Source organism: Limulus polyphemus, unplaced genomic scaffold (genome assembly GCF_000517525.1).
Source record: "Limulus polyphemus unplaced genomic scaffold, Limulus_polyphemus-2.1.2 Scaffold1425, whole genome shotgun sequence".
In the NCBI taxonomy this organism is placed as follows: Eukaryota; Metazoa; Arthropoda; class Merostomata; order Xiphosura; family Limulidae; genus Limulus; species Limulus polyphemus.
Genome location: NW_013667035.1, coordinates 221 through 27,356, shown reverse-complemented (window position 1 = coordinate 27,356; position 27,136 = coordinate 221). Strand labels below are relative to the sequence as shown.

General features: G+C 32.4%; 1 protein-coding gene across 1 annotated transcript in view; it reads right to left on the bottom strand.

Annotated features, from left to right (window-relative positions):
- LOC106463496 (lysine-specific demethylase 2A-like) overlaps positions 1–26,465 on the bottom strand; it is a 49,281-nt gene extending 22,816 nt beyond the window's left edge. Inside the window, exons 1-6 of the mRNA XM_013923534.2 lie at positions 26,198–26,465; positions 24,121–24,259; positions 23,824–23,902; positions 23,018–23,064; positions 13,373–13,545; positions 9,348–9,454 (exon numbers count right to left, since the gene is read on the bottom strand). Coding sequence (XP_013778988.1) covers positions 9,348–9,454; positions 13,373–13,545; positions 23,018–23,064; positions 23,824–23,902; positions 24,121–24,259; positions 26,198–26,260 — 608 coding nt within the window. The 5' untranslated portion in view covers positions 26,261–26,465. The remainder of the gene's footprint in view (positions 1–9,347; positions 9,455–13,372; positions 13,546–23,017; positions 23,065–23,823; positions 23,903–24,120; positions 24,260–26,197) is intronic.
- Positions 26,466–27,136: the final 671 nt, after the last annotated feature.

Genomic DNA, 27,136 nt, shown 5'->3' with positions numbered 1-27,136 from the left:
GAATGAAGTTTATTACTCTGAGTGAATTTGACACTTATCTGTTCAGAACAACATTATACATCATTTAGATAGATGAAAACCTCGACTTCTATTGGTTATAGGTAATATATAATTAAACATAAAAGAGAACTATTACCAAAGCCTGAATAAGAAGATGTGACAGGTGGGTGTGTCAAGGTGTGTGTGATTTTCTATTTACAGCTCTGTAACCAAACAAAATTGAAGGCTATAAGAATTATGGTTTGTTTGAGCAGTGACAATTCTATTTAGAGTAATTTACATTTAATTTTATACTTTTTCAAGGGGTGGTGGATAAAATAGAGAAGACAGGATGACTAGAGAAAAAATGTCACAAGTGTCACACTAGGGAAAATTCAGGATTTCTTTTAATATTGCCTTGTAGAATTAGGAACTTAAAACTTATATACTATAAAAATATGGATTATTAGCTAAGATTTTATGCTATACTAATTGGTATAACAAACAAAAAGTTGTTTAATAAAATTCTGAATGTAAGACACTAAACCTTTCTGTCATGCTTAGTAAAGGATAACCAGGGCGAGAGGGTTAATGATCTTAATGAATTTTTAACGGCTTTTATCTCATAGTTAGAAAAACCAGAAATATTATGATAATTATAGAGCATTGTCTGCTTTGTCTATTTGTTATTCTGTGTTCTTGATGCATTATTTAATGAAATAAAAAATTACTCAGTGCAGTAGTACCATTAGTATAACAAAGTAGGGTTAAGTTTAATCGACAATTGACAGCAAAAAAACATCCAGATCTGAAGTACTATATTTTTTGTTTTTCCATGTGTATTCTTTAATTATTATTATTAAAGTAACTAAACTGTAAAAACTAGAAACTTTTAGGTTACGTTAGGTAAAACAAAGATAAAGTTTTCACAAGGCATACTTGAGAGTAGTGTGACTTACATAATTCCATAGGGTAATGCGAGCTACACGCTTGCCAAATGATTTACAACTTGTATGGCAGGATTATTAGTTAGAAGCAATTCAAAGAGTAATAAAACAATAAAATTAAGTAGAAACAGATGCATACTGTTACAAGTTTTAAACTATTTAGGATAAGTAATTATGGTTTCTTGTTACAACTTGCAGTCATTTCAGAAAGAAAAAAAAGGTAATTTAGAAATATTTCCTAACTTTTATGGTGTTAACAAAGTCAGTCAAATTGACTGATCATGTATAGAGTTATAGTACAGAAAATAACAAATAACATATGAAGTTTTACTGAAAAATAATGTTTGAAATTTTTTAGGAGGTTTTAGAGATTACACAAATAAAATATGACAATTTTCAGAGGAAGAAAAGTATTTTAATATTAACATGAAAATCACTTTGTACTCGGAGCAATAAATACTAACTCCATATATTCATGGATAAATTTTTGTGAAAATACTTCATTAAAAATTCTGATTCTTTTTCAAGAAAAGAATCATAAAACTCACTGAAAGCTTGCAAAATTTGGTGGAGATACATAAAATTGATAGACTGTTAACTATAAAGGTCAATTTAGTGTCATGAACTTGGCTGATTCAACTGAGCCCATATGTAGAGTGTTAAGTATAACCTCCATTGCCACTCATTAGGCAGTGTCAGTAGAAAAGAAAATATTCTTAGGTATCGTATCCCTGACACTCAAGCAGTATCTATAGAAAAGAAAACATACTTATGTTCAGTGGATTGTTATAATTAAAAATATACTTTCCTATATATTTAAATTCTACAAGTGGTATCAAGGCAATGCTGACTATATTGTTTATGTGAAGAATGACTATTTTTTTAAACATAACTTACATTTAAAACTACTCTCTTAACAAAGATAACCCAAGGAAAAATTATTTCATCAATATTAAGTAGTAGCTTCTAAAAATGTTATCCAATCATAATTAATATATACAGGAAGACAGAAGCATATAAAATGGTTGTAACCAAACAGACTTCAATAAAAAAAAAACCTGTGTGCAAATATTTTGTTATTTTTGCAGAATTTGAAGTTCATACTGGAGAGATTTAGATATTTTGGTAATAGAGTTAGAAACAAATTACCATTATCATCCTGATAATTATATATAAAAAAAAATATTTTGCCATTATGGCTTCATCATGGTTAATAATACATGAACAGTTTGATGAAGTTGCAATAGCAAAATGTTAGGTGAAGTAAGTTTTTTATTATTATTATTACCTGAAAAAATAAGGTCATATATTTTTTAACTGAATAAAAATATTATTTTTACTTCTTTATTACAGCAGTCAACCCAAATTATTGGATAGACAAATTAATAAAGAAACACTTGTTTTTCTTACATCACTTTTTTCTGCTTGTACAAATTAGACAAAAATTAATCTCATAAAATGATTATTTTTTAAAATCTTGGTTAGTCCAATAGTGTTGAAATAAACTACACATTTATGAATAAAATAAAACTGTTTCAGGAATTTAAAGAAAATATTAAGAAGTATAGCTTTAAATTTATATGTTCCAAAGAACTCCACTAAACTTTAATACTTTTCTTCACTTACTTTTGACTTACTTATGAGAAAGACATTAATAACACAAGAAACTTTAATGTAAGAACTTTCCCTTCTTCATGGTTTATATGGCTGTGATCATTCTGATCAGAAATAAATAAGTAGCTCTTTGAAGCACAGCAAGTTCTTGGTGAGGACAGGGTTAGAATTCAAGTTTTACACACAGTAAAAATTAGGAAATACTTTTTTAGTTCAAATAACATGTTTTTCAAAATAAACATATTATATTTTACTTTAATAAATGACTGACCAAAGTCAATGCCATGAAATAATTCAGAAAAAAAAAAAAAGATGAATATTCTCATTTCAGTAACTCCAATATTGTCATTTGTGAAAACATATTAACTATACACATAAGAGGTGGATGAATAGGCACTGCACAAGTTATTATTTTATGAAGAAAGTAACATCCAAAGAGACTATAAAAATATTTGTAAAGAAAATTTGTTTTTGTTAAACAATTATATGCTTACTTAAATAAAATATGTAACAGTCAAAAAATAAAAATTTGACTTAATTTCAGAAGAAAAAAATATTTCTGATATTTGACAGGAAGTTTTTTCAGTACATTCTGTATATTTTGAAGAATTTTTTTATACTTACATTAACTATAGAGTCAATCATGAAATTTATCCTTTAAAATATTTTAAAAGGATCCTTATTTCAGAAGAAAGAAATGTGTATAAATAAGAATCATCATGAACAAAAGTTAAAATTTTTCAACACTGAAAATGTATTTACGACAGGTACTTACTTCTGTTCATATACATAGCTATTCTCATTCAGTGCTGGCCTCTGCTTACAAAATTTTCTTCGCATTCCTCAAGCTTTTCACTCCTACGCACCCCTTGGTCATACGGTTTAACTGATTCATGCATGCAAATTGTCATGCGACAAACCTCCACCAATAGACATGTGATTCATTTGGCTCCCTCTATGCTATTCTACCTAACTATCACTTCAAGTTTAGACAGAAACTGAAGCACTGGTTGACAGTGGGGAGGAAGGGTTGGAAGTGTGAGCAGAAGTAAGTACCTGTCAGAAACTTATTTGCAGTGTAGGAATATTATAACTTCCGACAAGGTACCTTTATTTCACTCACCTACATAGCTAGAATTCCAAATTGAATAGGTGGATGGACCAGTGCAAATGAGAAAGTAGAAGCATCCTTCGAAAACATCCGAAGGACACCCTCATGAGAATGATACGTTGGATACTGCAGCATTTCTGTACCAGGTATACTCTTTGCCGAGATGTAGAAAAGGTGAGACAAATCTGAAAAGCACACCCCAATGGGGGAGAAAATAGTTGGAAAGTGATCCTAACCTCAATACAAGGCTTCAAATTAGCAAGAGCTATGGAGCCAATGGCCCCCAAAAATTCCGGCAGGCCCATAAAAAAAAGAGCCATTAAAAATTTCACTCCACATAAATTGATCTAAGCATTTCTTAACTGAGTAGAACTTATGACAAACCAAGAATAAACCTTCCCAAATTTACAAACACTTGTCAGTCATGTAAAAGCCACAAACATTGTCACCATGAATGCCCATGTATTCAAAGTATGTGCACTTTCATTAATAAGAATGCCATCACTTTGTCCAGTGTTGTCATGTAACATATTTAACCACAATCCTGCTCCAAGTTAAACAAAAAATGTGGCCTGGCTAACGAATTAAAGAATATTTGCTGTAAAATTCTTATCAATGCTATAAGCATAGCTACCAGTTTGGCCATCAATTTTGATTTCATTCCTTTAAGTTGCATGCTGAATCCTTTTTTTAACACCTAAAGTGTTTTTGATTAGATTCAAATGATGAAATGTTCCACAGCTGTCCAATAGGTTAATTATTTTGTAAGTATTTATATATACCTGTTTACCTCTCTCAACTTATGATGGCATTTCTGATAGTGACATGCGCAATTCAAACAACTGACAAAAAAACCCTACTGGAAAGTAATGGGACATTCCAAGTTTCCAATTTCTCAAAACAATATTTAAACAGTGCGGTACTAATGGGACATGGCACATCATTCGAAGTACTTAAAGGGGAACAAAACGTTACTGTTATACCATGGTTTAGAGAGAAATTAAAAATCACATAACAAAATCTTTAGTTTTCTTTCAATTTATGTAACATTCACTATTTAATTCAGTGATTTTTCTGATAATTTCCACCATAAAGTACATTTTTCAATGAGCTATAAGACTGCCCCTACAACTGTATGTTTTAGTGTCACTGGCTGACCCCCTCCCCCCCACCCGAGGAAATAATTAAGAGTGAGCCCTGCAATATATAATAATTTCAATCTCCCTGATGAACAAAATGTGGGTAAAAGAAGTGATGTGCCCCAAGGTGTAGAGTGGCCAGGGCCCAACGGACCATACACAGCAAGTCAACTGCATCCAAAACTCGATCGCCAAGAACCGACATCCACGCGGGGGTAGGAAAGAGGATCATACTGTCTTCGCCTCAAGTGCAGCCAACCGGAGGGAAAAATTCCCACCACCAGTTGGGGAACAGGGCACATGTGATCAGAGTGAAATAGAGATATCCCACTCAAACCAAACATACTGGACCACCTCAAGTCATCAAGGGAGAGAGCAAGAGGAAGAAGCAAAACAACCAACGTGTGTACCCACTGTGACCCACAACACCAAAGTAGTGCGCTTGAGGCAAAATGAGTGAGTCACAGGGCACCCCCCAAAAACACGCATGTGAGGACTTTTGGTTCAGCTCTAAATCCACAACTCAACTGCCAATAACTGACTTTCATGTGGGGATAGGATGAGAGATCCTAATCGTTATGGCAGCTCACTCCAAAGCAACAACATCCCCTCTGAGAAGAATCTTTATGAGGGATTTCTGTCCAGTACACCACTGAATGGATTGTCATTGTTTATATTATATATATCTCATTCAGGAGGATACCTCCATGGTCCACCAACCTAGTGGCTTGGAACTGGAAAGTGGTAAGGACTCTCTTACTCCACTGAAATAAACGGAAGGAGAAAATATGGTGGGCAGTCCGAAGGAACATACACACTGGAACCAGTGCAATGGGTGACCACGAAACCCTGTTTTGAAAAGCAGTCCTAACCCAATTTATTCAATCTAAGGAATGGCAGGGATGAGGAACAGTCCCCTTCTGCTTTACCCATGAAGTCCATGGGTCAGTACAGTCCAGAATAGGTACATTATGAAGCAAACATATCACGAGGAATAACATGCAAGCGATCTTACAGAACATCCCATCTTTAATATATGTAATAGTAAAAAATAGTGTGTGTTTAGTGGCCATGGAAATTATGAAAGTGAAATCAACATGGCCTTACAGTGCATATTTGAGTACAAATCTAAGTGATTGAAGTATAACTGGACAGGCAGATCAAAACATGGGACAGGCCCTTGAAAAATATATATAATGAAAGAAAGAAAATTTACTCAGTTATAGTCGCATCGAAGTCTGAAGAATGGCCACAGATGGGAGATGATAACCAGACAAGAAAGAAACAGCAACACCATGCATATAGTGACAGATGAAAGTATGCGAAGTGGTCCACATGCCCACTTGAAGAATTTCCTCCAAAGGACGATGCAGATGAGACACCATGGAAAAAGTAAGGTGCCTAATTTTATAATTGACAAGAAAAAGGAGACAAAGAAAAATAAGCCAATCGAATTAAAAGCAGAACCTAATAGGTAATTGTGGAAGGAAAGAGAAAATGAACAGAGGATAGTTGCCAAGGGATGAATAGACGGGAATGATTATGATGGAAGGAAGTCATTCGAGCAATATAAGAATGAAAAGCACGAACTGGACACAGAAGTCTGTCTGGATCAGACCTGGAAAAAATGTGAGAAATCGACAAGGAGAAGGAATTACTCTCCCAAGCCACCAAAATCTTGGGAAGAAACGAATGATCTAGGTAAAAGAAAAGATAAGAAGAATTAAAAGCAGAACCCAATTGGTGAGGGTGGAAGGAGAGAGATCACAAACAGAGGATAGTTGCCAAGGGATGAATAGACGGGAATAGTTATAATGGAAGGAAGCCATTTGGGCAATAAAACAATGAAGAGCACGAACTGGACATAGAAGTCTGTCCGGATCAGAGCTGGAAAAAATATGTGAAATGGAAGGAAGGGAAATCGAAAAGAAGGAGGAGGAATTACTCTCCCAAGCCACCAAAGTCTTGGGAAGGAAAGATTGATCTGGGTAAAAGAAAAGATAAGAGGAATGGCACAGAGTTCGTGAAACATCGATGGCAAACAAATCTGACCGACAATGTCCACAGGCTAAAAGGAGGAGGAAATATGTCTTAAGAGATAAATGAAACATAAAACAAGAAGACAAACATTCAAATGGAGGTAAAGTAAGGTAGTGAAGCACCATAATGACATCCCAATCCAGAAGGGTCACACTCTATGGAGGGCAACTAATCTAGAAGAGTGACAAGGTATGGGAGGCAAAAATGAAAAGTGTGGGATAAGGCCACCTGATAACTCATGATCGAGGAGCCCAAAGACCCCTGATCAAATAACCAATGAGGAAATCTATAATAAAAAGAATGGTGGGATGAGCAGGGGAGGACCCACGATCCAAAAGACCAAAGGCAGAAAACGTTCAACTTACATTGATAAACCTCCATGGAAGAAGGTCGAACTGAATGTGCCAACAATAAAGCTACTTGCCATGATAAACCAGATCTCCTTGCCAAGAACTGGATAACAACCAGACATGAAGACAAAGGGTTGGAATGGCAGGATGAATTACCTGGGACCAAGGCTGCCATAGAAGAGATGGAATGCTGAGAAGAGGCAACAGTGGAGCAGTTTGGATCAGGAGCAGCCACAAAAACAATGGCTGAGCTGGCCAGTAAGGAGCAATCAGAAGGACTCAACATGGAGTGGAGTGGGTAATAGAAATAACCCTGGGAAGGAGCAGCCACAAAAACAATGGCTGGGCTGGGCTGGCCAGTAAGGATCAATCAGAAGGACTCAACATGGAGTGGAGTGGGTAATAGAAATCACCCTGGGAAGGAGTCGGATAGAAGGATACATATAAAGGAATTTTCCTGTCCAATTCTGACTAAGATAAGGAGATGGCAAATGAACAGTGGACAAAACCATGTCTCTCCCCAAAAGATCCTAACAACAGACGAACCATGTGTGTAAAGAAAGAGCCAAAGTCGACAAACATGCTAACAAGGATGTAATTAGGGCATATTTATCCCCCCCCCCAAAAAAAACCCTGAGGACCTCGGTGAATTGCTTCGGAGAGGAGGTGTATGATGGACAAGTACCAAAAGATAGATGCGAGGGAAAGACAAAGGCAAGAAAATTGAGCATGAAACAAAAGAACAGGAAAATCAAAGTCCATCCCCCCAAATAGGTAAAATGGATTCCAGTTGCTGAGAATCAAGGAACATAAAATTGGCTTGATGGTATGCTAAAGTGAACTGATCCAAAGCCCATGGAAGGTGAGGCATGCACACAACATCACATAACTGAGATTCAAAACACTTAGCATGAACCCCAATATCAGGAGATGGTGGAAACACAAACTAATGATAGGAAGGAGTATCATGAACAAGGAAGATAGAGAATTATAGGAAATCGAGGAAAGGGATAAATAGAACATTTGGGAAATCATGTCCAAAAATGCTGTATTAGGCCTAACAGAACCCACAGTAGGAATTTGGGAAGACACAAAAAAATTAAGGTGAAGGGAAAAGGCTGTCAAATGTTTCGTCATCCCGAACAGGTCCAGCTTGTTCAGTAGGAAGCTGGGCAATATTAGAAGAAGAAGGTTGGCTTAAATAATGATCAATCTCTTGACAAATAATTGCCAATAATTCTAAAGTAAACTTGCTATCACCCGAAGCCTGAGTAAATGTGCTGGTAGAAAGTACAACTTCTGACAGGGTAACTTGCACTTCAGAATTCATAATGCAAATGAAAACCAAACATAACTGTGTTGATAAAGAAACAAATCCATGGAAAAATGATAAGTTCCATAACTGGGAAAAAAATAAATAATACCATGAAATGAGGTCCAAATAACAACTATTTAAAATAAGTAGAAAACTGGAAGATAAACAATACCAAAATTCAAAATTCACAGAAAGCACTAAATAAAATGTCTGAACAGAACACAAGCACTGCCTAACAAGAAATGATAGGTAGGTAGAATAGCATAGTAGGAGTCACAGGAGATGCGTGTGGAGCATATGTCTATTGATGGAGGTTTGCCACATGGCAATTTGCATGCGTGAATCAGTTAAACCATATGAACCGAAGGGTGGGAGTGAAAGGCTTTTGTTATGCGAAAAAAACAAACAAACAGAGGGCAGCACTGAATGAGAATAGCTATGTATGTGAGAGGAGATCAGGTACCTTGTCAGAAAATGTATTTCATAAGAGGTAGCATTGGATTTAATGTAACAGACTGAGTACTGTAATACAGAACTCACTTCTTATGTAAAAAACAACTTGATTTCTATAAAAGAACTGTTTACTGAGCCAACTTAGAAAATTATACCTTCCTTAGGGTAAAGTGTTTAACAGCAACTTACGCATTACAATTACTATAATAACCATAGTGTATTAGTTCAAGTAACATACTTTACCCTGAAAAAGGAACAAGCCATTAAGTTTTTTTATAGGAACTTAAGTAATTTTTTTCAAATAAAACAGTTTCCTGGAATTAAATTGTATTATTTATATTTTCCAAAAAGTAGCTTTTATGAACATAATGATTTTTAAAAAGAGAATACAAGTCCTACTTTTGTACTTTGGGATATTTCATTTCTTCTATAGCATTAGTTGCTTCTGTTTGGCTTTCTTTCAGATGTTGAGGCCATACCCAGTCTACCCAGTCCACCTGTCGAACCTATTAAACACCATGAAAATGTCAGCACAATATTAACAGTCGTTCACTTTATACAATTTTAGTACCGCAACCACTCCCATTGTTCACTTATCATTCAACACAAACAAAAATAAATTATTTCCCCCCAATGATAATAACAACCAAGGAAAACTTTTAAGTCTGCTTGCAATTTTTGATCAACAATATTTTTTAACCAGTATTATATATGCCTACTTAGCGTACAATCACATTTCTGATTAAAAGTTGATGTAACCAAATTCCTAAGGATTATGTATTAACCCTATAGTTTGGGTATGTCCATTTAGCACTTGTTCATATGGAGAATGATACACAGTTCAACAATAATTATGATAACTCTGAGCTTTGTTATAGTACCTTCATATAAGTTGGTACAATTCTGTTGAAGATTACAGGTATTTTGTATACATTAGAATGAGTTTATTTCAATTATTTCCAATAAATTTGCTATTTATTTATTGTAGTTATTTGCACTCAGACTCTGATGGTTTTCATATTAAGTGTAAAAATATTTTTTCCATCTTCTAGTTTTTAAATTTTATTTGCTTAACCCCTAGCACTTCTTCAATAAATATCAAAGTTTTTTAAGGTAAATATTTATATGTTATTTTACCCTTTCTCTACCATATTATTAACTGTAGCTATTATTTTTTATCAACATATAGTACAATGGAATGTTTAAAATTAAGACACAGGAAAAAATGTACATACCATTAAATTTTTCATCAAATAATTTTAAACTGGTTTATAATCTTTATTGCATATCTTTACATTTTCACATACAGTTTATTTTTAATATTCTATTTTCCTTTTCTGTCCTTTAGCATTGTTATTATTTATTGTGGCACACATCAGTGGCTGTCCCCAGCCAATATTACAGCATCACCGGCAGAGATACTTTAGCCTTCAGCAGGATGTTGTTCCTCTGTTTACTACACTAACTCTCATGAACCGAGGAGGAGTTAGGATAAATTAAACCTTTCAAATATGCATCGTAAAACATAAATAACACATAATTAACTAAAAATATAAAACTAAAACCTAAATACAATTTAACTATCTATCTAACTAACATATTTCTAGGTTAGAAACAATACCAAGTGCTAGTGAGGACAAAAGTAGAAACAATGCTAAGTGTTGTTTGACTAGTTGTCTATGGAAATCTTTGTACCAATTTTAAAACAAGTATTGGGAGATCATATTTCAAGATGTAATTTTTCTACTGGTTATAAACATCTAGCTCAAATAAGTATAATTGGTTGATAAATTGCAACTTTATGTACAGAAAGTAGGCATGACTTCTGTCAAGAGTTCCAAGAAATGTATTTTTCCTTTCTCCGAACATGCCCTAAAGAGCTTGAAAGAATGTGTAAACAGAGCGATTAACCTAGTTTATGTCTATAGATAGTACAGTGTACATAAACTATTTAAGTTACATAGACTGAAGGAAAGTAAACTAACACATCACGTGACAATAAAACTGAAGTTTAGGAATTGTTTTTAAGGTTGATTTTGAAATAAAGGAATTAAAACTTAAATAATATAAAATATTGCATTATAATGCTAATTTATTGACATAAATTGACAGTAGGGTTGCTTAATTTAATTTTGAATGTAACTCAGTAAAAGCTTGTATCACATGGAGGAATGCTGAAAGAGGGGGACCCATAACACTGTAGGATTAATCTTCACCTACAAACACACCTTTTCCATTTTGTTACTTTCACTGGTAATGACGGATTCTAACAAAAATACCCAGATATGAGTCATGACTGCTAGATGGTATGCACACTAAATTCCAATTCTGGCTGTTGTGCTGCTTCTTAGTAGTAGTCATACAGTAGTTTTCATCTATTAGGTCGTCAAGAAATTAATGTTACATTTTGGAATACTTTCATTAACCACCACCCAAAAAAACATACATCATGTATAATAGTTAAACAAAACATCTAAATGTCACATTAGTGTAGCCTATGTAATGTGTAAAGTTCAGTATATTCTAATCCCTTATAGTGATGGCACACGACGAGACACACATTCGGCATGTAATGCTGTTTGAATACAAGAAGGGAAACAACCCCTCTGTAGCCACAAAGAATATCAAAGAAGTTTATGGAAATGTTTTGAATGTTCGTAAGTGTCAACGATGGTTCAGCAAATTTCGTTCAGGTGACTTTAGCCTTAAAAACTGTGATGGCAAGGGCCGACACTTCGGAATTGGTATTGATGCTCCAAAGACGCTTGTTCAGTCTAACCCAAAATAACACACTCGTGAAATGGCCCTGAAATTGCATGTATCTCATGAAACAATATCTAAACATCTAAGGAATATGGGAAAAACTGCATAAAGAAGGTGTTTGAGTGCCTCACGAACTCTCCAATGATAATCGTTTCCAACATGTGAACGTTGCTTCGTCTCTTCTGGGGCGTAATGCGCTTGAACCATTTTTGAACAAAATTGTCATCAGTGATGAAAAATGGATTCTCTATGCAAATATTAAATGCTAAAAACAATGGCTCGGTCCTAGACAAAAACCACTTTCGATCCCAAAACCTGGACTCCATCCGCAGAAAGTGATGCTTTGCATTTGGAGGGACATCAAAAGAGTAATTCATTTCAAACTCCTGAATCCACCATGAACTGTCAATGCAAAGATCTATAGTCAGCAACTGGAACGATTAAATCAAGCCCTTCATCAGAACCGCCCTTCACTCGTCAATCAGAAAGGTGTTCTTCTCCACAGCAATGCACGTCCACATGTGGCACATTTGATGCAACACAAGATTATAGAGTTGGGTTGGAAAGTTCTCCCCCACCCACCCTATTCTCCAGATATGGCACCATTAGAGTACCATCTTTTTCGTTAGCTGCAAGACCATCTTAATGGGAAAATGTGGAAGGTGTTAAAGAGGACATCGACATATTTTTGCTTCAAAGCCAAGTGATTTCTTTGATCAGGGCATTAACAACCTGATTGTAAGATGATAAAACATCATCGATAAGAATGAAGACTATTTCATTTGATAATCATTTTGTTTTGAAATATAAGGTTCGAGTTTTTTCATCTAAAAAAGGTGACATTAATTTCTTGACGACCTAATACAAACATATTTCATTCTATGTATCACTTTCTCTGTTGTTCACATGGCTCAATCAACACCAAACTTGTATAATTTAATAGATTAAACTTCTCATTTTAGGAATAAATGGCACAAGAAACCAAAGTAAGAATATTATTTATGATGTGGTAAATTATTCTAGCAAAGAAGTTTCATGTTTTACAGTATTATAACACAGTGAATAAGTTTAGCAATAGAAAGTAAGAGAATGCACTGGCAGGCTTAACAAATAGTGTAACTTATGTTGACTAACAGTGTAGCACCACCTATACATAAATGTTTTGTTGATGCACAACATACACTTGTGTTTTTGAAGCAAAAGGAAGAACTGTGTTTTAGGAGGAGAGATGTAATGAAAAGTTTAATAAAAAAGAATTGTAACCTGTAATGACTACTAACATATTGTTACTGATAAATCGGTATTATTGGAACACAAGGGACACTTGTGTTCTTTGAGAAAAAATACAAGTTTTCTCTATTATAAATGCACAAAATATCTATATAAAAACATCACACAATGTCAGTCCTTCAAATGAACTGTTTTACAAAATTTATATTGTAATACAAGATGATAGTATTCATATTTTTGAAACTCAATATAAGTATTAGGCACCATTTTAATACATATACTTCCTCATAGCAAACTTTTGCTTTCAAACTTCATGATGACAAATGCTATAATCATCAACTAAAACTCTTCAAAAAACTAATTACAAGATATATTTTAAAATTCAAGTTCAAAAAGAAACATTAATTTTGTTTCAGAATAAAAAAACTTACCACAGTAGGTGACTCTACATAATGCTCCAGCCTGGTATGGCTGAACTCAAGGCTAATGACATTTAAGAGTTTATCTCGATTTGGGTTTTCAAAATACTTGCACCATTCTTTCATTGACATTTCTACATCCTTCTGTGTGGTCACATCCATCACATCTAACATTCTTCTACTCCCTTCACAAAATACAGATACAGGATATTAATTGAAATGTGCAATGCATATAGACTGGTGTTATCATTTAACACCAAAAACAAGCTAGTGGAGCAATAACACATATAGCTTGGTGTTACATGTTCATACCATATACATGGTAGAACAACAATAGTTTTTTCACAATGGGTTGGTCAAAGTGTGTTCGTCACAACCTTTTACTGTTACATTTAAAATTTCTTTCCATTACTTTATTATCAATGCATACAAATAAGCATGGCATGAAAATGTGGTAATAAATCATATTTTAATATTATACAAGTTTTAAGTTCTTAATCTTATAATAGTTAAAATTAAAGAGACCAACAGTCACAGGCAAATACAACATCTCCACCCTGCAATCCCAACATGACCAATTTTGACACCATAAAAACTGAAAACTGTCTATATCAGTGCTTAAGACCTGCAAGAAGATATCTTTACACCAAATCTCATGTAAATAGGACTAAATATGGCCAAGTAATTGATCAAACTCCCTAAATTATGCTTTTCTGTGAGCTCTTAAAAGTTTATGCAAATGAAATTTGAAAATTTTCAGATGAAGAAACATTTTTAATCTTAACATGAAAATCACATTGCACTTTAGGAAAGTGAACAGTCTGACTCCATATATTAAGGAACAAATTTCCCATTAAAATATCTAATTAAAAACTCTTCTTATCTATATACTACAAAAACTCAGATTGTTTGTGTGTGTGTGTGTGTGTGTGTGTGTGTGTGTGTGCTTGTCTGTAATTAAATACAGCAAAAATGGTGCACAATAGCACCATATTTGTAATGAAGTGAAAATATAAACAGAATAAAACAAGTTTCGTTAAAATTGGGTCATGGGTTACCGAGTTAGCCCCGTTTTTCGCGTCACTTTTCATACATTCCATTATTATAAAACTTCGTTTATACAACAATATATGCACAACAGAAATTAAATGATGAGATGAAAATGTGTTATAATGTTTAGGGACAACAAGGGACCTATAGGTCCATCTAGACTGTCTCATCCTCTAAATTAAATTAAAACTATTAAATAAATAAAATAAAACAACACAAAGACAGCCCTTATCATTCATATAGTTATCAAGCTTTCTCCTAAACTCACTTAAATTTACTGCCTTTACAATATCTGAATGCAAACAGTTCCAAATGCCAACTACCCTGTTGGAAAAATAAAACTGTATTAGCTGAAGATGATTCCTTCCTTGCCCAAATTTATATTTGTGTCCCCTATCCTACCATTCTTAGCTTGGATGGCTTAAGATATTGATGAACCACTACACTAATATACCTTTTTTCATTACACTGTTAAGGTTATTACCATCCAAATTATACAAATTGGTGTTGGATCTTTAGAATAGAACAACTGTGTAACAAATATAGCTTGTTATTACATGTGCAAACCACATATAACCTAGAAGAACAAATATACAGCATATATAGCTTGTGTGAAATGTTTAAACTATATGCAAACTAGCAGAACAAAGGAATAGCACATAGCACTTAATGCTACATGTTTAAACCATATACAGGCTAGCAGAACAAAAGTACAGCACATACAGCATGGTATTACATGTTTTAACCAAATACATGCTAAAAAATCAATGTATAGAATATAGAGCTAGTTGTTACAAGTTTAAACCATATATAAACTAGAAGCTCATATGCATAGCACATATAGCCTGCTATTACATATTTAAACCATATATGGTAAAAAAATGTATAGCACATATAGCTTGGTACTACTTGTTTAAACCGTATATAGGCTAGTAGAACAAATGTGTAGAGCATATAGCTTGGTGTTACACGTTTAAACCATATGCAAGCTAATAGAACAACTTGATGCTACATGTTTAAACTATATACAAGGTAACAGATCACATGTATAGCATATATAGCTTGGTGATACATGTTTAAATCATATACAGGCTAGAAGAACAAATGTATAACATATACAGCTTACTGTTACATGTTTAACTCTTTCCATACAGGATCGGTAGATTACTCTGACCTGGTAACCATCAAGTAATTACGAGTATCCATATTATTACATTTAACAAAGTAAGTGCATCTTCATAAGAGTTTGCAAGCTTTTAGTAAACAAGTCTTTTGTACATAAAAAATCATATTTTCAATCAAGTATTTTTATTAAAGATTTGTCCATGAATATGTGAAATCAGTGTTGACTGCTCTAAGTGTAAAGTGATTTTGATTTTAAGATCAAAATACTTTTCTACATCTGTGTAACATCTAAAACCTCCTAAATAAATATCAAACTCTTTCAGTTAAACTTTATATTCTATCTATTACTTTCTCTACTTTAACTCCAACATGGACTCAGTTGATTTGAACAACCTTGTAACCACCATAAAAAAGATTAAATAAGTTTAAATAAAATAAAATAAAAATAAATTTAAATAAATAAAATAAGTTTAAATTATCCTTTTTTTTTCTTTCTAGAATGACTGCAAATTGCAACAGAAAACTACAGTTGTTTATTTTAAATAGTTTAAGGCTTGTGATAGTATACATGGTTACACTTAATTTTATTACTCTTTGAACTGTGGGTAACTAATAAGAGTGCCACACAAGATGTAAAACACTTGGCAAAAGCATAGCTCAAATTACTGTATTGAATGAAATAATACAAGAGCTGCTAGTAAGAATACCTCGTGGAGAATTATCTTACCTAACCTACTAAACATTTCAGTTACTTTTATAAAAATAAATAAAAAATATACTTGAAAATCAAGAAATGTAGTACTTATGTTCGATGTCTTATTTGTTTGCTGTCAGTTGCTGAGGAAGTTTAAACTTACTTTTTCTATTTTTCTTGTAATGATGGTATTAGTACATCAAATAATTTTTTCTTATTTAACAAATACACTTAAGAACATAGCATACTAATATGCACATAGCAAACAATTCTTATAACTACAGGTAACTGATCCCAATTCCAGAATGCTTAGGACCCGAGCCACAGCAGATTTTAGAATTATCCGATTTTTGGGTCGTCTCGCCTGGTATGTAAAGATGATATAAATAAAGTATGAAATACATACATAAAGGTTGTTATTTATTTGCTTTTGGACATTTTCACGATGAACAAAGGGTAACAATTCAAGTTGACACAGATAAAGGGATGCACAACCAAAGGGCAGGTTTGAAATGAGACCACGTACTGCATCGACTCACCATGCCCTCCAAACAAAGCAACTATGCCAGTAATTGATCAAAAACTAAGTCTAAAAGAAATTTTTACTTACTTATTTATATTGACCTATTTGTACAGTAATTTTTAGCACAGTTTTCAGTAAGTTCAAGTCGGAAGTGTGCATCAGTAACCAGAATAAGTCCAAGTATAAGAATTTTTTCCAAGCTAATGGAGTGTTCAACAGAATAACCAGCTTCTGGAACATTCTGGTTTTTGCTTTCCTGGGCTTGAGATCACCTACTTGTATTATAATTTAACTGGCTTTCTATTTAAGACATAAGAGCCTTAAAGTAATTCCCTTAGCTGCTTGATCTGAACACAGCAACATGAAATTTCAAACTGAAGACAAAATTGATAATACTCAGTACTGAAAGCAAAATAACATTATACATCATTTAACAGATTAAAAATTTGTCTTTCTAATTAGTTAAAAATGATATAAAATGTAAGAGAAAATTATTGGCAATTTGTGAATGAGAGAATGTGAAAGGTGGGTGCGAGAAGTGGGTTTGACTTTCTAGTTTATGTCTCTGTAAACAAAGAAGTTTGAAGGTTATAAAATTAGACATTGCCTTAGTGATATCTATATGATAATGAGTAGTTTATGTTAAACTCCATCCTTCAGAGAAGATTCGTAAATAAAGTAATGAATGGGCAAGATCTAGAGAACAAATACAATGATTCACATATATGGGAGAGATTGAGTATTTATTTAATTATTTCCATTTAAAATTAAGGAATTATTACTTATATAATATTAAAATCTGATTTATTAGGTATGTTTTGATGCCTCGTTTATTCATGTACATTGATAACACCTAAAGTTTGAATGTAAATATTTATTAGATTGTGACACGTGCACTTTGACCTACCCATAGCAAGCGTTTAACCATATAAAAGCTAGCAGAACAAATGCATAGCACATATAGTTTGGTGTTACATGTTTAAAGCATATACAAACTATACAGTCTAGAAAAAACAAATGTATTTTTTCCGTCAACTGTCGATGACACTTAACCCTATTTTTTTTATATTAATGGTAGTACTGCACTAAATAATTTTTTATTTAAGTAAATAATGCAACAAAGAACAGAATAATAACATGCAAAAATAGGACAATGTTCCATAACTATCACAATTTTTCTGGCTTCCTAACTATGCAACAAGAGCCATTAAAACTTTTTCTAAGCTCGCCAAAGTGTTTTCCATGGGAATCAAGCTTGAACTGAAAGTGAAACTGACAATTTTCCTTACAGAAAACAACATAATATAATACATCATTTGATAGATGTAAATCTTCACTTTCTATTGGTTATAAATAACACAGTATTGAATGGCAGAGAGAACTATTGGCAGTTTCTGAAAGAGTGGATGTGAGAATGGCAAGAGTATTCTCGTTGTCTATTTCTTGGCTCTGTCATCAAATAAGATTGAAGGCTATAAAAAATTATGCATTGCCCGAACAATGATGATATTAAAGTAAGTAATTTACATTCAATTTCCTACTTCTTGGAGGGGTGGTAAATAAATTAAAGAGGAAATGCTTAAAGAGCAAATGTCACAATTCTCATACTAGGGGATTTTTTTATATTTCCTTATAAAAGTAGGATTTTAAAACTTGTATACTATTATAATATGGATTATTAGCTACGTTTCTATGCTATATTTATTGATATAACATGAGAAGAAACCAGTTCAATTAAATTTGGAATGTAACTCACTTATGACAAGCACAGAAACTGACAACCATGGCAAGAGGGTTAATTGGACAATCAGTGTTTCATTTTACAGTTTCTTTAGGAGCATTTCACTAAAAGACAAACCGTAACTGACAGTACAAAGCTTCAAATGGTTTGAATAATAAATTCTAATCGAACCTATAGCATGCATTTGACATATAAAGTAAATTTTATTATTAAAGTGACAGACTGGTTCTCCAAGTAATACAGTTTTAGCCTAGAGTAGATAATGAGTATGTTGCATTATTTGAACTTATGATGTTGGGCTCTTGATGGACAAGTACACTCACTATGCTCTAGATTAACTTATACCCTCTAATAACCACATTCCAGAATTATATGGTTTACCAAAGGAACAAAAACAGGATATGTCACTAAGACTCACAGTCTCAGCATATGGCAGTGCCACTGAAAGTTTGTCTTGGCTTATGTTTACAATTTTAGTGTCATTACAACATCAAATTCCAACACACTAAAATAATACACAAGACTTGCTTTTATGAATCAAGGATGTACCTCACCTAGTGATAAACAGAACAATACTACTTACCTCAGACAGCATTGCTCTCTAACCACCTATACAAACATAAGATGGCATTAATGCAGTGTATAAGTTCACGTTGAATCACAAATAACTTGGAGATGTACGGACTGAGAATAGACTCTGTCAGGGAAATCTTTAGTTCATCCTTTGAAATGGATATTTTTGTTTTGACAACAAACTATATCTACAACTAAATGATACTGCAATGGGTAATAGAGTCACTGTTATTTATGTAGTAACTCTTTTGCAAATGTTTGAAACAATGGCATTTGACAAGTGGAATCCAAATACCAACACCATCCCTGATCTCTGGCTTATATATATATATATTTGGATGTGTTTGGACAGTGGAACCATGGCCTTTCTTCATTAATCAACTTTTATAGACTTTCTAAATGTCATACTCCAACATCTAATGCATTCTGGATCACTCGAATGACAAGAGGAGTACAGATTTTCTTGATGTTATGTTAAACATTGACAATGAAAATAAGATACAATCTTCCTTGTTTCACAAACCAATTAGAAATCCTCTTTTCCTTAACTTCAATTCCTATAATTCCAAATCTTTCACGAAGGGTGCAATTATTGGAGAATTAAAAAAAAAACTATCACAATTGTAGTGAAAAAAATACTACACACACTGAACTAAAATCACTCCTTGAGCAATAATATCCACTTTTTATTTTAAACATCGAACAAATTATCAAGGACTATGATAATGAAAAAATCTGCCATCACACCTCCAACATAAAAAAAACGGAGATAAACAAGGAGGGAAAAAGACAATTTTCCAAAGATAACACAATAAAATGATTACTTTAATGGTACCTAAGTGACAAACAAAACTATCTCCAAAAAAATAAAAATTATAATCCAGAAATGGAAATTGTCAATTAAAGTTGTAGAATGCAAGATCTAACCCTAAAAAACCAATTTTCAAAATCTCAGTACACTACCCTAAAACTTAATAAAGCCAACTGTCTTACAAAAACATGTGTGCAATCTAAAGATGGCTGTCTTTTCTCCAATGTTGTTTACCAGCTTACATGTAACATCTGCCATCATACATACATTGGGGAAACTGGAAGAATCCCACACACAAATATAAGAGAACATATTAACTCTCTCTATAAACAAAAACATGAAATAAGCACAGATGCAGATCATTTTTTAACTCATCGTGGACAACGGATACAGTCTATAATTATAATTTTTTTATTTTATCTTTTGTTATTTCAATCTGTAACTTGGATAGAACTTTTGTTTACTACAGGTAGCTTTTAATTATTTCAACAATACTATTCTTTCAACATGAAGCTTTATTACTTTATATGTCAAACACCCACTGTATAAATGCACATTATAGGATCAATTAGAATTTATTATTCAAACCATATGAAGCTTCATATTATCAGTTATGATTTGTGTTTTAGTGAAACACTCTTGAAGAAGCTGTAAAGCGAAACATTGAATGTCCAATTAAAGAAAAAATAAATTTTGGCACTTTAACGTATTTGCACTTGGACTCTGAATAGTTCACATGCAAGGTGATTTTTATATGAAGTAAAAAAATACTATTTTTTATCTTACAATTTCACATTTCATTTGCATAATCTCTAGAACCTCATAAATGAATATCAAAAGTTTTTTAAGGTAAATGTTTATATTGTATTTATCATTTTCTCTACTATATCACTAACTCTACCTATTATCATCAACGTACAGTGCAACGAAATGTTTAAAATTAAGAAATGGAAATATGTACATACCTTTAAGTTCTTCGTAGAAGTCTTTTGAAACATGTTTTTTAATATGCATAATTTCATGCCCTTATCTATTGACTTCTAGTTTTAATTTCCCTTTCCAATTCTTTGTTTTTATTATTTATGCTGACAAGTCAACTGGTGCCCATGGGCTCTTTTATAATTATATGGCAACTCCTGTATAGAAACTCATTTCACTAATGCTTTGCACATTCAAATGATTCTATCTTGTTAATACAGTTTCACAATCCAAGCAACAAGTTAAACTTGTAAAAATCATTATACCTTTCAAATATGATTTTTAAAACACAAATAATACATAATTAATGAAAATATAAAAGCAAGACTTAAATACAATTTAACTGTCTTTCTAACCATAGCATATTTAGGTATGAAACTATCACTAATCACTAATTTCAATCAAGCAGACAGCAATACTAAAGACAGTTACATACATGTACACCATGAGGAAATCTGTGTGCCAATTTCAAATTAACCATTGGTAGAGTATTGTATAACTTGAGCTTTTTCAAATGATTATATACACTTGTGTCTACTAACTACATGTACATTGTAGATATCAAGGCAAAGTATAGAAGCTGGGCGTGGCAACCGTCAAGAATTGGAAAATATATTTCTTTCCCAGTGAAAACAGCTGTGAGATTTTGTATCTTACGTGTCAAAAGGAGCACACAGATCTATACTGTCATCTAAACACTCATCTACATTGCCAGCATATGTGGCTAACAGTGACCTGCTGCTAAATTCAAGATTTTTCATAGCACATGGATCACATGACAAGTAAAATGCATCTTAAGTATTTCTTTAAGCGATTCATTTGAAACAGAGGATTTAAAACATAGATAACATAAAAATTCAAATTATAACACACATTATAATGTTAATTTCATTGACATATAATGATAGTAAAGTGGTTTGATAAAATTTTGAATGTAACTTGGTTCCATACACAGAACAGAATATAAAAATGACATCAATAGCAAAGGGTTATAAGACTAATACTAAAAAATACAATAAAAGTAATACAGTGAATCATCATCTATATTTCAAAATAGCCAAAGTACCAGGTTTCACTTGGGTTATTAGATTGATCTTTTACTGGTCGACTGTGGGTGTGTATTTTGAACTTATTGTAGATATGAGATACAGCTAAAAATCTTTTCAAAGATTTTTTTTTCCCCAGAAACCTATAGAAGTCATCAATTTTATTGTGTAATAAAATATATCTGCTGTAAATTAAGAATTATTTACTTATATCTCAATACTTTATCATTTCACTGAGAATTTCACATCAAATTTTATATAACATATTTCTATCACATTTTATTGAAGTGTTTTGCAAATTTTTTATCCTTGCAGTGCTTCAGGATAGACAATGTTGGTTGTTTTCACATCTGGTGTCAAGATGAAAAGGTTCTTGCAATCACCAACCTTGGAGCAGGCAACATAAATTTGTTCATGAGAATAGCATGGGCTTTGCAGGTTGAGCCCAACAATCTTGAGTGATTGCCTCTGTGCTCATGGCAAAGTTGAGTCAAACTGGTAACTGGAATTTTTTAACTTTTGTTTGACGTTATTTCCTGAACTTTAATTAAACCTTTTCTAGTATTCTGAGAGTCTGTTCCATGGGTTCTGATGCTTTTGTTTCCCTCTATGTTGCCTTTGACTAGCCCCATACCCTATTGGATTTTGTTCATTTTTGATAAAAATATCCATTTTTTCACCCAATTTTTCTACTATTTTGTTCTTTTTCAACATTATTTGGCAGAAAACCTACACATATTGTTTATTAGTCAGTAAAAATTAGAAAAAAATATGATACTTTTCTGCAGACCGTCTTCAGGAAGCAGAATTATGGGGCATAAGGGCTATAGGGCAAAAAACTGGCCAAAATTTTTAAAAATCACACCTAAAAAATAATACCCAGGTGCACACCCTTAGAATACCCTTAGTATGTGTGAAAAGTTTCAGCTCTCTAGGTTCTTTCCTCTTGGAGCTATAGCAGTTACACATACAATATACAGGCTCTTTTTTATTATTATAGAAGTATATCCAGTTCAAATCTTGAAAGATCTTTAAACATCTTGAAACTAAAATATCAATTATGTTACTTATGAACATTTTTAACATAATGTCTAATGTTTCAAACTCAAAACTTACCGACACACTGACGAACATCATTGACTGTGAAGTTATCACTAGGCATTCTGTAAAACATGATACAGTGCATTATAACCATTCTATCTTCTATTATATTTAACATCCACTCAACGTCTTTTCGCAACAAATAATGTTCTACATATAAGCTTAATCAACAAAATGAACAGTAAAGCATATGAACATTTATTTCAGTCATCAAAAAAGACAAAGCCATATTTAATATAGTCACATAGACATTTTCAAAGTCCACAACAATAAGACCTTTTTTTATGATTACATTAACTTTCCAAAACAATATTTCAATTTATGCAAGTGACTTGTGAAAATACTGAAAATATTTAAGTATAAGATGAAAAAAAAACATGAGAAAAGAACAATCACTGCAATAAACTTAAAACACTGAAAAGTAAATAAAAACCCAAATTCTCAGCATTAAGCAATTTTCATATAAGTCAAGATAACATAGTTTTTCATTTTTCCAGTGTGTGAGTGTGCATACACACACACACACACCTATATTCTTAGTTGATGCACTTCTTCTCCCATCTGTTTCATGTCTGTTAAATTCTATGTTTTGTGATGTGTTTAATTGAAAAGTTTATTTAGGACAAGTTTTAGTTCTACACTGAGTTTGGTGGTTTTAGTACTCTATTCTGGTTTTAAAACTTTTATAATAAACAAAATTAGAAATGTTTAAGCTCTCTCTCTATTCCTTCACCTTTAAAAGAATGCCACTTAATAAACTCAACAAATAAGAAAATTAACAGCAGTCAAAATATTAAGAGAATCTTCACAGATATATTTACCGCATTCCCAGTCCAGATTTTTCCTTAAACAGTAGAGGAAAGTCCAAGCCACGCTCCTGAAGATACTTCAGACTAAAATCTGCAATTGACAAAGAAAATTCCTAAACTCTAATGACTACTTTAAACTTGACAATGCAATTTCCAACCAAAGCACTTACTAGTTTCTGCTTATTGGGTAAAATACAATCAATATTACAATGAAAAAAAAATTATTTTTAAGTTTATTTCATGCTTTAATTCAATTTATTACAAAAGAGATGGAAAAAGAGTGAAAAACAAAATTTAAATAACTCTTACCTTCTCCTTTCATATCTTTTACAAAAAAGGGTCCAAAACGATTACTGGCTAATTTTTCTTCCACTGAAAACAAACGCCTTCCTTCAATTTCTTCATCTTGCAAACAGTCATCTGTATAGTGTCGTCGTTCTTTAACTCTCTAATACATTACAAGAACATTTACAAAGATTTTCATTTGTTTCATTTAAACTATTCCAACACTCATTATAACCTGGTTAAAGGACAGAGAAAAAAGCTAAGAAAAAATACAATTTTCATTTTATGTATTATGAAAAATTTCTTGAAGTGCTCAATCATGTGGTAGGTGTGTGCTTATAGCATTTGCACACACATTGCATGTAAAAACAAGAATATGAAGTACAACATTGCTTAAAAGTAATTTTTAACAATATGACATGGACAAGCAAGCCTAATTAACAACTGTTAAAAGCTGACGTTATCCTTTACTTTCCAAATCCTATATTCTACAATAAACACAAAATTATCTTTTCTCAAATTACAGTGACACAGCATTTCTTTTATATTCAAATATAGCCTATTAATTCTTTAAACCCACAATTTTTTGTGCATTCTGCTGGGAGTATTTTTATTATGTCTTAATAATTATCACCATACCTTATAAAATTCCTGGTATATTTATAAAAGGTGGATAATAAAATGGTGTGGATTAGTGTTCATCCAAAGAGGCATAAATGTTATCAAAAATTGTCAACATCTGATGGGTAAATTGGGATATCTCAACTGGATGCTGGTCGCATCCGCTCATGTTTAAGAATTCAATTCACACAAACACAATAATTGATGTAAATAACTGATAGGCAATATATAAATATATATCTATACAGAATTATGATAAATAATAGTTGATAAAAGTAATCACCAGTCAACAGAGGTCTATTTAGCATAAGATTTAATAAATTATACATAAATTATTATTCTAAATCAAATTTTAATGTATTTTGAAAGCCATTTTTAGCTTTTTTGATGTACAACTGTGTAATGTGTGTTAAGTATTAAGCAGCCTTGTACATAAATTTATTAATCTACGAAAAAACTAAAGCACATACTGAAGAAACAGTCTTAGATTTAGCTTTACACTTAAAATTACAGATATCAAATCAAGTTTATCACACAAGAACATAAAGAGCAAGGTGACAAGGAGTCAACAGCAAAATACATAAATTCAAAACAAACTAACAAAATTATGAAATAATTCAAACTAAAATCACTATATCATCATTTCAGAAGTTTGTAACAACAACCAAACAAGTATGTTCAATTGCAACTAGGCTTCCAAAGCTTAATTAAACCTACACTATAGCATCCCTAATGGTAATACTGATGTTCATATTACAAACCTTTTCACTCCATCACTCAAACATACCACACACAGGAAGACTGTCCAAAGCACTAATTAATAACAATTTAGAATATATCAATCAGACTACTTTCATTCTTAAATTTTCGTACATTTTGGAGAGAACAAGACCAAAACTCAAGGTATCTCCACAAGCTTGAAACTAAAAGGTTTAAAAATATGCTTTTGAATAATATTAATAATTATAGCCAAAATCTTGAAAGATATTTAAACATTTTGAAACTGACCCAATCCAATTCAATTTTACTTTACTCAGTACGCTACACTCTACAGATTACAGTACTCACTTAAGTTCAGTTGTAATTGTACGCTTAAAACTAAAATTGCACTATTATTAAGTATTAATTTTACGAAACAAAAAGCTAGCATTTTATAAAGAAGTGTAGTCATATAGTTCATAATGCATTAAATGTTCATAAGTATGTAAACTACCAAAACTTTCTAAACATATCAATAATACAGCAAAATGTATTTCGCTAAGCCTAAAAGAAAAAGAAAAAAATAACCAGTTTAGGCTTACGACTCGAGTAAGAGTACGAACTAAAAACTAATGTATCTGACAAGTTAGACAATCTGCTCATGTTAAAAATTCAAAGTGTAATATAATTTAGATGCAGTATCTATTATTCTAATGATTTTGATATTTTTTTTTTATATCTTACATATACTACAATTCAAAACATAAATTTTGGTACATACTTTAGAATGCAATGGTGTGCCATCATTTACACTCATCGAGCTGCTACTCCCGCTAGTCGCCATAGTCAAAATCGGCCACTTAGTGACACTTACTTCGAACTTCAGTTTGATTGGTTCACTTACTCCACAGGAGACGAAGCGTATCAACAATAAAATAATTGCAGAAGCAGACAATACAGTGTACACTATACACTGAGAAAAATAAAATCCATTTTATTGTTAAACTCTGATACGTACTTTGTTTTCGAACTACTCCCAGAAGAAACAGAGCAGCATGCATAGCTGGTTAACTGGGAACTGATTTCGACTGCTATATTGCGAAATCATTATAACTTGATGTTCATCATTTAAGTAAATTTAAATCGACAGAAAGAATGGAGGATATACAAAATCGAAAAAGTTTCAGAATCAGCTGGCTGACAATGTCAAAAATAACAGCAAAGATGATTTTAATTATGCTAAAGGTTAAAAAGAAAGGCGTTAGAATAAGGATTTTTTATTGTTTTCTTATCTTTTGTTTTCACAATAAATAGTATCTAAGCTATACGAAAGCTAGTGTGTGTCAAGTCACGCTTGATTTCTCGAAATAGAAAGAGCCATAAAAGCTAAAATGCATTTATCCAGATAGAATAGTTCGGTTACTATCTGCCAATTACAATTTTAGTGACGGTGTTGCAAGGGGGCCCGTGAAACCTTATAAATGTAATGAGTGTTGGAATAATAAGCCTAAAGACATAGTGTGAGATCACCTAGCCTAGAGTCAAATGCATAAAATTTATCGAAGTAATAATATCGATTCAAGTTTAAATTTAAATCGTTTCTGAATTAAGCTATTTTCTGTTATATCACCAACGTTTTTAACAAAACAAACATACTGTTACGTCTCCATTTGTTAATTGATTTTCCGTAAAAAACTTTAGCGACACAAGTCCTTTCTAA